This window comes from Miniopterus schreibersii (assembly GCF_964146895.1).
Source record: "Miniopterus schreibersii genome assembly, chromosome: 3".
Classification (NCBI taxonomy): Eukaryota; Metazoa; Chordata; class Mammalia; order Chiroptera; family Miniopteridae; genus Miniopterus; species Miniopterus schreibersii.
Window position 1 is genome coordinate 63,996,233 of NC_138103.1, and position 12,946 is coordinate 64,009,178.

At 45.1% G+C, this 12,946-nt stretch overlaps 1 protein-coding gene across 2 annotated transcripts in view; it reads left to right on the forward strand.

Annotated features, from left to right (window-relative positions):
- Positions 1–1,978: 1,978 nt before the first annotated feature.
- ARSB (arylsulfatase B) overlaps positions 1,979–12,946 on the forward strand; it is a gene marked incomplete at its 5' end in the record, with an annotated part of 115,505 nt that continues 104,537 nt past the window's right edge. Inside the window, one exon of one of the 2 annotated variants that reach the window (XM_081131469.1) lies at positions 1,979–2,302. In XM_081131469.1, coding sequence (XP_080987595.1) covers positions 1,979–2,302 — 324 coding nt within the window. Of the gene's footprint in view, positions 2,303–7,993; positions 8,094–12,946 lie in introns of those variants that run through there. The other variant, XM_081131470.1, reaches the window with a different exon arrangement.

Sequence of the window (12,946 nt, forward strand, 5' to 3'; positions counted from 1 at the left end):
ACAGTGGAGAAATGGATGCCTGAGCAAAGTGTGAAAATAACAGAGCAAATCAACATCATGTGCCTCTTATTTTGTAGCATCGAGACCACAAATCATCACTCTTATGATATTTCTGCACAAACCCATAGCCTGGCTCTAATCATTAGGGAATATCAGACAAACTCCAACTGAGAGATTTTGCAATAACTAGTTTGTCATGCACATTAGAGTATTCAATATATAGATGAAAAATAGAATTAACTTTTTAATTAACTCATTTGCACACTTCCAGAGCACTGTTGACATAAGGTATTACTTGAAAGTGAAGGACATGAGAAAGCTCACTGCAAGTTTAGCTCGTTTCAGAAGCAGTTGGTCAAGTGGTAATTGTTCCTGCAGATTAGCAGCCATGGTTTGGGCAATTCGATCTTTATCAGGAAGAGTAGGGGGGACAGTTATGGGAGAGGAGGACATGCAAGGGCCTTAGTTAAAAATCTCAGTCCGTCGTGGTCTCTTAAAGGGTCTTCACATGAAGTTTTCAAGTCCTAACATAATGAGTCAACAGCTCCTTAAAATTATTCTTTTTAATTTAAAGCTACATTTAAAATTTTACTGCTAAATTTCATTGATTTCACCAGATGAAAAGTGGATGTAATATAAACTAATCTACTTCATGCAAAGAAAAAAAAAGTATATGTATGTAAGAGGGAAACATTCCATGTGTTAAAGGGTATTTTTTTAAAAAAAGAGAGAGAAAATCATGACCATTATACAGATATAAAAATGAATACATGTTAAAGATTTTATTTAACTCATTAATGAGGAAATTGATACAGTGTAAAACCAGTTCAAGGGACAACCCAAAGAACAGATCAGGAATATTAAATGTGCACATAGAGGCAAGTCTTGCATGGTGGTGGGGGTGAGGGTGGAGGTGGGGGAGAGGGTGAGGGTGGGGGAGAGGGTGAGGGTGGGGATGGGGGAGGTGGGGGAGGGGGGAGGTGGGTGTCATTCCACTGGATAGAATTCATTTGCACAGGTGTAAACAAAATCTAGTTTCCATTGCTATCAGTTAGCCACAACTTGTAAACTTGTAAAATGACTCCCATGGAATGAGATTCATTAAGCCTGGAAGGATGCAGTGCCTAATTTTTACCCTACAACTGTTACCTCCAGAGATGGAGTAGGCAGAGGCCTGGGGGACGCTGGGCACCTACTGGTCATAGGCTGTGGACACTACAGTTCTTTGGTTTACTACTCGATTGTCGGGGAGCCAGCTCTGAAGGGGCTCCTGTCTGGACAAGCTAATGAGCTACTCAAGGCCCGCACAGCGCCCCAAATAACTCCCAGGGAGGCCTAAGCGGAGCTGCACCGTCGAAGGGCCGCGCGCAGGCGGCGCGTGCACCGGGCTCCGTTTGCGCTGGTGGGGGACTGGCTGCGCAGGGCAGGTACTGCTCGCAAAGGGGACCCGAGACGTCCTCCTGACGGCTGCCTCTACGTCCCCCGCCGGCACGAGGCTGGCTCCTGCTCGGGGTGCTTCTCCCCCTACCTTCCCAACCTCAGCCCAGGGCCATGCGACAGAACCGAGCTCCTGTTAGGCGCAAGCAGCTACAAGATTGTTTATTCTAAAAAACCCGTGCATTCATTCCAATTCCTAGCTGCCAGCGTTGCTGCGAGATTTAGGGACGAGGGCTGTGCAGATAGATGCTTCGTGAACTGTAAGAACAGGTCTGCTCCTCGCTGGGACCCACGGCGCCGAGCTCCCGTCGGCAGAGCTCAGCGACCGGCGTCCCCACCGCGCAGATTCCGCGGGGCCGAGCTGGGCCCTGGCCCCTCCCCGCCGCGGGCCCGGGCTCGGCCGGGGGCTCGGCGCCGGCCTCCGCAGCCCGCGGCGCGGGGGGAAGCCGCGGGGCGGGGCGGGGCGGCCGCCCAGTTCCTGATTCTGTAGGCCGGGCCGCGGCTGCAGGCGCACACGCGCGGGGACCGAGCGCGGCGCAGGATGGGCCCGCGCGGCGCCGAGAGCCTGCCCCGAGGCCCCGGCCCGCGGCGGCCGCGCCCGCCCGTCGGCCTCCCGCCGCTGCCGCTGCTGCTGCTGCTGCTGCTGCCGCCGCCGCCGGGCGCGGGCGCTGGGGCCGCGCGGCCGCCGCACCTGGTGTTCGTGCTGGCGGACGACCTGGGCTGGAACGACGTGGGCTTCCACGGCTCGGCCGTGCGCACGCCGCACCTGGACGCGCTGGCGGCGCGCGGCGTGCGCCTGGACAACTACTACACGCAGCCGCTGTGCACGCCGTCCCGCAGCCAGCTGCTCACCGGCCGCTACCAGGTACGCGCGCCCGGCCCGGCCTCGAGCCCCTGCCGGCGGGGCGGGAGCCGCGCGGGCCCGACTCCGTTCCCGGCCGGGGCGAGCGCGGCGGCCCCCGCCCCCGCGGCGCCGTCTCCGCGCCCCGCGGCCTGGGTTCCGCGGCGGCCTCTGCGCACGCGCGCTCCCGCGGCCCCGCCCCCGCCGCGCCGGGCGCGCAGTTTCGTTGTCTGGGGGCGGCGGCGGGTCCTGCCGGCGGGCCGTGGGCTGCGCGGGGCCTACCTGCGGCGGGGCGGGGGGCGCAGCTGGCGGGGCGCGGGCGCGGCAGGTGGCGGGGGGATGCCGGAGGTTTAGAGTGAGTGTCCCCTGCGGGCAGGGCTCGGGCTCCCTGAGGCTCGGCGGTGGGGGGTTAGGACCGTCCGACCAGAGATGAATTGTTTCAAGGTTGGGCAGCCCTGGAGAAAAAGCCTCCGCAGGTGGGCTTTTCTTGGGCTGCTGACATTCCTTTCACATGTATCCCGATTCAACCCCTGAGCATCTTCATTACCTCCGAAAGCTGCCCTTGAAGAACTTCTCTGTGCGCAACAGGGAAAGTGTAATTGTGGAGAGTGTGCATAAATATTAGGTAGCTAAGAATAGCGAGAACGTTTCCTTAGCGCTTTGCTGTTTTTATTTTTTTAATTTATTGAGTTTAGAGACAGGAAGGAAGGGAAAGAGAGAGACATGGATTTGTTGTTCTGTGGTGCAAGGGCCATGGGCCGGGTGCAGAGGTCATCAGGGTGGAGAGCCCCAGATGTCTAGCAGGGGGCATTTGTAGGGTGGGACGTCGCCCCCCAGGATGACCTTTCCTCCCCTAGCTTATCACTGGTTATTCAGTTTCGACCCCCTGACCTTTCCTGCCTAGAGGGAACATCTAGGCCTCAGTTGTGTTTCAGCTCCAGGCCCAGAAAAGCAGCAAAACCAGACCAGGGGCCCCGTGGCTGACCTCAGGACCAGCTGCATTGGATAATGACCCCCTGCCCTGGCGCTGACCAATCAATCAGTGGACACCTAAACCCTCAAAGGACACACCTGGAAAGCTGCTGAATATTCTATTGCAATCTTCCCCAGGTGTGGTGTGACACCCCCCCACACACCCTCATTCCCACCTCCCACCCTATCCCCCTTCAGGCAATCTCTTGGCCTACACCTGTTCCACTTATTTACCCATTCTTTGGTGTTTCCCGTGTGTGCTCTCACCAGGATTGAACTGCAGCCTTGGTGTGTAGGTAGAGACCCCCACTCTAACCAACTGAGCTACCTGGCCAGGGCTGCTTTACTGTTTTTATTATTTTTTTAATCTTCACTTGAGGATATATTTTGTTTTTAATTTGAGAGAGAGAGGAAGGGGGAGAGAGAGGGAGAGAAATACTGATGTGAGAAACATCGATTGGTTGCCTCTTGTACCTGCAACATAGGTATGTACCCTCACCAGGAATCGAACCCACAACCTTTTGGTATTCCAGACGAAGCTCCAGCCAACTGAGCCACCCGGTCAGGGCTGCTTTACTGTCTTTAAAGTTAATTTTTGAAACAGCCCATAAGGTAGCTGTTATTTTTAATCCCCTTTTACAAATGAGGAAACAAACCTATAGAGGTTCTGTTGGCAGCTTTGAAAGGTACCAGGTGTAAGACCGGTGGGGTCAGATCAAAGCCAATTCTCATTATAAGAGAACCTTTATTTAGAAAAATCACAGAGGTGGAAGAAGTGAGTGGTAGAAGAAATGGGTTTAGGAAATAAGTTACAGAGGCAAAAGAAGGGCCCTTGGAGTTTAGGAATGAAGAAGGTAAGGTAATTCCCTAGGGGTAAGAAGAGATCGATGGGGAGGGAGAGGGGAAAGGGAAAGGCACTGGCGTGCTCCAGGGAAGGAGAGGGTGCTGGGTCCTCTGACCTAAAAGCTCTTACGGGTGGAAATTTTAGGGGAGGTCCCAGCGGAGGATCTCAGTAGAATATTCATCAGCTTTTCAGGTGTGTCCTTTCAGGGTCATGGTCTCTACTGATTGGTCAGCAGCTGGACAGGGGGTCATTAGTCACTGCAGCTGGTCCTGAGGTCAGCCATGGGATTGCTTGTCTGGTTTTGCTGCTTTTCTGGTCCTGGAACTGAAACACAACTGAGGCCTAGATGTTATGAAAGATCACGGGTTCTAAACCAAATGACCAGCAATATGCTAGGGGAGGAAAAGTTACCCTGGGGACAAGGTCTCACCCCACAGTTGTCTGTTGCTAGGCGCCTGGGGCTTTCCACCATGGTGACTTCCATACCTGGACCATCGTCCTTGCTCTGCTCATGTCTCTCTGACTACCTGCCAGAGTTCCATGACAAGTTAAGAACCACACAGAAAGTGCTAGAAAGTGCTCAAGCTGGGTTTATGCCTTTCCTGCACCCACTTGTCATCTCAGGCCTCTAAAATTGGACTTTTTTTCTCAATAAGATTGACATTTTCGTAAGATCCTGGTGTGGTTATGATCATATTAAATACAATAACTGGGAACCGTTTGAGAGCACAGGGATACCTCCCTATGGTTTGCAATGGAGATAGAGGCCAGTTCCCTTCACCACCAGCCCTAAATGCTTTCCGCAGTTCTAACTTGGACTGTGAAGTATAATCAGGAATACCTACTGTGATGCAGATCTTTTCCTGGACCCTCTGTGGGACTAAGGAGGGAAGGCCAGGGCTGACCAAAATGGTTCTGCATTTGCTCTGAAGCAAGAGAACTGAACTGGAATTGCAGAAGAACAGGAGGGCTTTCAGTTCTCTAACTTCCTCCCTTCCAACAGACTTGAGCAGGAAAGCAGACACCACACACAAAAGCTTGCTCATGTAATTGGCTACTTTCGTCCCTTAACAGCTTCCCCCACCAGTCACTGACATTTCATCTTGGAGGGGAAAATGTGAGTATTCAGAGTACCCCCGGTATGAAGTGAAGGCAGGGTAGAAGATGGGCGTTCCAAAGCAGCTTAGAAACCACTCAACATAGAAGCTAGCCCCCCAAGCATTGTGTTCGACTTTTCTGTTTTATTCTGATAGAGCATGTGAGCCCTGATTAGAAATTACCTTGGGTTAGCAAGCATCCTCTTTTAAACGAGTCACTTTCTCAAAGGGTGAGGCAGCCTCATTGCCCTCACATACTACATACTGGTACTGCTCTGAGCGCTTGGACACAGTCTCACAGAAACCCGATGAAGTAGGTATTATTGTTGTTAGTCATTTTTGATAATGGGGAAACTGAGGCTGGAAGAGGTTAAGAAACTTGCCCCAAATCCAGGGCAAATAAGTGGTGGAGCAGGATTTGAACTGGGCAGTGTGGCTGCACAACCGCTACACGACATTGCTACTCAGAATTATTAAAAATATTTCCTGAATGATTTTTCTATTATTTTTGGGCATTTAGGTTGTTCCTCAACATCTCAATGTAAAAAATGAACTCACCACACTTCAGGTTAGGAATTGCCTACGTTAAATGTAAAATGAAATAGGAGGAAAGGTTGTATTTCTGAAAGTCATGTGTTGTGCATAATTTTAGACAATAAAATGAGGAAGTTTGTTTCTTTTAAAATTAGGTACTTGAAAGAACTACTTAATAGCCACATCTGTGAATCATGCTTTGACATGTAGAGACCCCCCCCTTCCCATAATCATTTAACTTTAGATTAGAAAGGAAAAGCATAATGTGATAAGCAAGTTTAGACTGATGGAACTTTATATTCCCAAGACATTCTGAGTTTTAGTTTTTTAGCTGATTAAAGTATTTAGTTGAGCAGACCAGTTAGTAATTATATGTAGGTTTCATTCTTTGCCATGTCAGTCAGTCTTCAGACTCACTAGACATCACTAGACATCATTGACCTCACTAGACATTTTTCACTTCTGGAAAATATGGGAATTGGGCTGACCTCTAAGGCTCTGTATCTCTCAATTTATTTGACTCTAAGGTTCTTGGGTCCTTTAGAGCAAATGTCTGGCTTGCTAAATGAATATTAGCATACTCACTAATGCCACCTACTGGTAGAAGGAAAGATTAACCTTGCTCAACACTGCCCTACAAGTTACAGGAGTTGCTTGTTCTGGTGCCAGAAACTAGTTCAAACAAAAGCGTGAATTCAACCTTTTCTATTTAGACATTTCATTGTTCAGAATCCTCACATATGAACCTTTAAAAATATGCATGCTTTACTTAAAAAATGCATAGAGTTTGGGAAAGGGGGAAAAGAGAGACTGATCATTATAAGGTAATGATGAGGTAAGAAGTTACCCATAAATTCAGAACTAGAATTCAGGTCTCTACACTTAGGCTAGTGTTCTTCTCAGCCCTATATGACTCATTCATTCATTATTTTAAAAATCTTTTTAAATATCTATATTTAATTAATGTTTTTGGAATAGAAAAATAAATTCACATGGTTTAAAAACTCAAAAGTTGCAAAAGGGCTTATGGTGAAAAAATCTCTTCCTACATACACATATACACACATACCTTCTCTTCCTTAGGTTTCCACCTCCCCATCTTTGCAGGCAAAAAATGCAATCTGAATTATGTATAAAATTTTTTATTCATATACAAGATACATATGTGAACATTCCCCTCCTCTCTTTTTATATGACTGATAGCATCCTCTTCACACTGCTTTGCACCTTGGTGTTTTGGGTTTTTTACCTTAACATTTAAAATAATTCCATATTGTTATGTAAAGAGCATTCTCAATATTTATGGCTGTATAATATTTTGTTAAGTAGGCATATCATAATTTATTTAACCAGTCACATAATGATAGACATATAGGTTATTTCCAGCCTTTTTATATATCAAATAATACTGAAGTCTATATGCATAACCCATGGACATAAACAATAGTGTGGTGAAGGAGCGGGAAGAGGGGTGGAGAGGGGTCAGTGGGGAAAAAAAGGGGACATATATAATATAGATAAATTACAATAAATTACAATAGATAAATATACAATAAAGATAAATTACCAAGGAAAAGTAGGGTGGGGGCTCTGGAATCATAAAAGGTTGAGTTGGGGTATGGGGCAGGGGTCAGGGGCCCAAACTCTTATCTGTGGTGGTTAAAAAAAAATGCTGAAGTCAATACCTTGTAAATATGTCATTTTGCATGCATTTGAATGGAATAAATTCTTAAAAAGAATTTTCTGGGTTTAACGTGTTTGTAATTTTGATAAATATTTCAAAATTGCAACTCAGTAGGTGGTATCAGTCCACATTCCCACTAGCAATATGAGATATTGCTTATTCTATACTCTTTTTTTAAAGTTATATTTCACATACCATAAATTCACCATTTTAAGTGTATAATTCATTGGGGGTTTTTTGTTTTTTAAAAAATATTTTTGTTGATTTCAGATAGAGGAAAGGAGAGGGGAGAAAGAGAGAGAAACATTAGTGATGAGAGAGAGTCATTGATTGGCTGCCTCCTGCATGCCCCTCATGGGATCGAGCCCACAACCCAGGCATGCACCCCAACAGGGAATCGAACCTCGATCTCCTGGATCATTGGTCGATGTTCAACTGCTGGGCCACGCCGGCTGGGCTCATTGGTGTTTTGTGTGTGTGATTTTTGTATATCCACAAAGTTGTGAAACCATCACCTCTATCTACTTTCAGAATCTTTCTAGCACCCCAAAAAGAAACTCATAACCATTAAGAGTCCTGTCCTCATTCGTTTCTTCCCCTCACCCCTGGCAACCACTAATCTACTATCCATTGTTATGGACATACATGGAATCATACAGGAGGTATACTTTCATCCATGTGGTGGTATGTATCATCCTGTTTTATGGCCAAGTAATATTTCATTGTATGGATATACAAACATGTTATTTTCCATTCATCAGTTGATGGACATTGGATTAATCTACTTTTTGGCGATTATGAATAAATAATGCTGCTGTGAACATCCATGTACAAGTTTTGAAAAATTATATGAACTTTTTTTTTTCCCCCCAGTTTTCTTGGGTATATATCTAGGAATGGAATGCTAGATCGTATGGCAACTCTATGTTTAACTTTTGAAGGAGCTACCAAACTGTTTCCACAGCAGCTACACCATTTCACATTCCCACCAAAAATGTATATGGGTTGCAATTCCTCTGAGTCCTTGTCAACACTTGTTATTACCTGTTTTTCTATTATAGCCTTCTAGTCAGCCTAGTGGGTAGGAAGTGATATTTCATTATGCTTCTGCATTTGCATTTCCCTAATGACTAATGATATTGAGTATCTTTTTATGTCGTATCGGTCATTTGTATATTTCTTTGGAGAAATCTCTGCTCATATCCTCTACCCACTTTTTAATTGGGTTATTTGTCTTTTTATTGTTGAGTTATAAGAGTTCTCTATATATTCTGTATATTAAACCTTTTCCAGATATATCATTTGCAATTATTTTATTCTGTTCTGTGGGTTGTCCTTTTACTTTTTTGACGGTGTCCTTTTATATTAAAAAGTTCTAAATTTTGAAGTATTTCAGTTTATTTACTTTTTTTTGGTTGTGCTTTTGGTGTCATATCTAAAGAACCACTTTCTAATTCAAGGTACAAAAACTTCTGTTTTCTTCTAAGACTATTGTGGTTTCAGCTCTTATATTTAGATCTTTGATCCCTTTTTAGTTAATTTTTGTATATTTTTTTTAAGTGTGTGGATACATACGGATGTCCAGTTGTTCAGGACCATTTGTTGAAAAGACTATTTTTTCCCCCATTGGATGGTCTTTGTATGTACCCTTGTCAAAAATCAGTTGACCATAGACATACGGGTTTATTCCTGTATTCATAGTTCTGTTCCATCGATCTGTTTATCCTTACATCGGCACTGAGCTGTAGCTTTGTGGTAGGGTTCAGAATCAGAAAGTGTGAGTTCTCCAATTTTGTTATTTTTTAAGATTGTTTTGGCTAATCTGGGCCCCTTGTATTTCCATATGAATTTTAGGATCAAACTTGTCCATTTCTGAATTTTGATAGGGGTTGCATTGATCTATAAATTAATTTGGGGAGTAGTACTACCCTAGCAACACAGGCCTTCCAGTCTATAAATCTGAGATGTCTTTCCATTTAGGCCCTCTTTAATTTCTTTCAACAATGTTTTGTAGTTTTCAGCCTACGAGTCTTGCACGTCTTTGGTTACACTTATTTTTATTTTTTTCTCATTTTTCATCTGTTATAAATGGAATTGTTTTCTTAATCTTATTATCGATTGCTCATTGGTAGTGTATAGACATGCAACTGACATTTATATATTTGACCTATGTCCTGCAGCCTTGCGGAACTTACTAGTTCTAATTGTGTGTGTGTGTGTGTGTGTGTATGTGTATGTGTATGTGTACATGCTCTGTATGATTTTCTCTATAAATGATCCTGTCATCTACAAATAGAAATAGTTTTACTTCTTACTTACCAATCTGGTACCTTTCATTTAATTTTCTTGCGTAGTTACGCCGGGTAGAACCTTCAGTACATTATGGAATAGACGTGGCCAGAGGGGACGTTCTTTTCTTATTCCTGATCTGAGAGGAAAGCTTTCAGTCTGTCACCATTGAGTATAATGCATGCATTCATTCATTTTTTCCACAAATTTTCATTGAGCAACTATTGGTCCTGGGCATTGTGCTATACACTCTGGATTTCCTGATGTTTATAGTGGTGGGGGTGAGGGTAGGGGAAGGAGTTTTCAAGAGGGGGTGAAATAAACACAAACAAATGAGTAAGGTGAATTTAAATAGCATGGCAATAAATATGGGGACTAAAGTAAAGCAGGTCAAGTAATAGTGACTCAGGAAGGTACTTCCAAGAAAGCGATGTAGAGGCGGAGGCCTGAATGGAGAGGGGAATGGGCCACGGAAAGGTCCTGGCACGCAGAGTGTACTCAGTGGGAGGGACTGCCACAGTAAGGCCCCGCTGGAAAGGGCCCCTCCTCAGCGGGGGGGACGGCGCCCCTGGCTGGGTGAAGGGGGTGGACAAGCAGGCCAAGCGCCCAGAGAGGGAGCAGGGGCTCCCCACAGCCACTGCTGCTTGTTCAGGATAGAATGTTCAAGTTGGTTTCGGTTTTCATAGGAGTGTTACACTGAAGAATGTTTCTAATCTAACAGTGTTCCAAATCAATATATTTTAAGGAACCACAATAAAGTGCCATTCTTTGTACACATGTAATTCCAGTCAGAATTAAATTTTATATTTTCTCTTTTAAAAATAACACTGTAAACTTATTCCTAAAATAAGGAAATACATTCAAAATTTTCAAATATAGAATATTTTTAAAAGTTATATGCAAAAAAAAAAAAAAAAAGGCCTTTGCATTCCTGTCGCCTGGCCCTTCTTCCTACCCTCCTGTCAGTAGCCCGTTTCTCAGCTTCTTAGCGTCCTTTGGAGGCAGGTTGTGCATATAATGAAATAGATTTTATGTTTACTTACCCCTTGTTTCAATATTCAAGATTTAAAATATTAACCTAAAAATCCACAAAGGGGTTAGGGGGATAGGACAGATGTTGTTTAACAGCACAAACTAGGAACAAGTAGTAAATACGACCTAGAAATGGGATGTGCAGTATAGTGAACATAGTCAACACTGTGTTGTAATCATCAAACTTGCTCAGAGACTAGAACTTAATGATTCCAGCCACTAAAAAGAACCATTATGTAATGTGATAGAGGTATTAATTAGCATTTCAGCGGCAATCATATCACAATGTTTATTAAATGTATCAAATTAACGTGATACATCTTAAATTTACACAATGTTGTATGTCAAATATATTTCAATAAAATAACACATGTAATAAAGATATTTAGAAAAGTGGTTATATAAATAAAAATCCTTCTGCTTTTCTAATAGAATTTGAATACTGCTTTTAGTTCAAGTAGACTTGAAAATACTAAATTTCCACGTTATTACAAATTGACTTCATTCAATACAAAATATTAATTATACCTCTGCGCCCCTAGTACACTTTTTAAGTGTGGCTGGTGGTTCTCAGGCCTGACTTCTCCACTCGATCGCCTCACTTATCTCTGGCCTAGAGGCGCACTCGGTGCTGAACAGCTAAATGAATGAATGTGCCCAGCACCTGAACGCCTGGGCATTTCCTGAAGGGGCTCGCTGTCTTAACTGCTTAGGGCTGACAAGTCATTTCTCATGCCCTTGCTTCCTTTCTGAGAAATCATAAAGAATAAAGGGTAACACAAGTGGTAGGCCTTAGTGGAAACATTTCTTTGGGGAAAAAAGTAAAGTAACTTTGGCCCTCACCTGGGAGCAGCCTTACCTTGGGCACGGAGGGGCCGCTCCGCCCCAACTCTGTAAACCTTGGCAGAGAATGGAAGCGGTGAGAGATGACTCCAAGGTTTCACTCTTCAGGGACCCACGCCACATTCCTCTTAATCTCATTGACAAACAGACAGGACACTTTCACAGCTTTTCACTCACCCCTGAAGCAGAACCTTGGACAGAAAATACGGGAAGGAGGCTGCCCGCGCAGCATGGGTAATTTTTTACTTTTGGTTCAAGTTTGCTGTAAGAGTGTGGGCAGGTAAGCCCCACGCTGCGGATCGAATGGGGCCTGCACGCTGTGGCTCGGAGAGGAGGGAGCTCTCCCCGAGGTTCCCGCATCCCCTGCTCTCAGTGCCCTGCCTGCCCCTTCCCGTCACCCCTCCACTGTCTGTCTCTCGGGGACTCCTGTCCCTGGTCAGCTTAGAAAAGAGCGAAGAGCGGAGTGAAGACCTGGAAGAAGTGGGAGGAGTGCTTGGGGGAGCCTGCGTGCCACAGATTGGGAGTGTTCACAGGACCAGGCCAAGGCGTCCAAGGGGCGAGAGAGAAGAGGAGCGTGTAGTCCAAGGCCATAGGTGCCTCCGAAGGGAGCGCACGTGTTAGTGTTCACTCCTGACCCTTTCGGGGAGGAACGAAGGATGCATTAGGGCATAGTAACAAGCGAGAGGGCCACTTACCGAAAACACGTCAGGGCTCTGAAGAAGGGCCCTGGGATGACGTGCTTGGGAGGGTCTTTTGTTTTCCCTGAAGCCAGGTGTCCTCCCGTAGCCTCACCAGAGCCTAGAAGCACCCTCAGAAGGGAAGGGCATCTGGAGACTTAGTCTATGAGTATTGAAGATATCTTAGAGAAATAATTCCATATTTTACTTACCAAGTAATTGGAAATAAATAAGTCTCCGGCTGAGTGCAATATGGCCCATTAACTTACGGGTTTTTTTGCCGGATGATTTTTTAGGTTATTTCAAGAATCCCTTTAGGCTATTCCTGTCTGGTAACTCTCTTTGTTTTTGTTTCCTTAATCATATCACTTTACTAACAATTCTTTTTCTTCCTTATTTTCCTTCCTTTTCATTTTGGGCTTTTGGCTAGATTCATAATTTAAACAGAGGAAGGCACTGAAAACAGTTTTTGCCTTGTTTACTCTTTTTACAAACAACATCCCTTTGTGGGTTTAGTCAGAGATTTATACTCTTTGCTAATCGACACCAAAATAAATAGACCCTTAAAACTGTCAGTGACACCAGCCAGTTCTGCAGCCCGAGATCTGAAGGGCCAGGCCAGATGGCCGAGCCAGGCCCTCGCACACATAATGTGTGCTCTGTAGCACTTGGCTTCGGCAGCGTGGGCAGCTGACT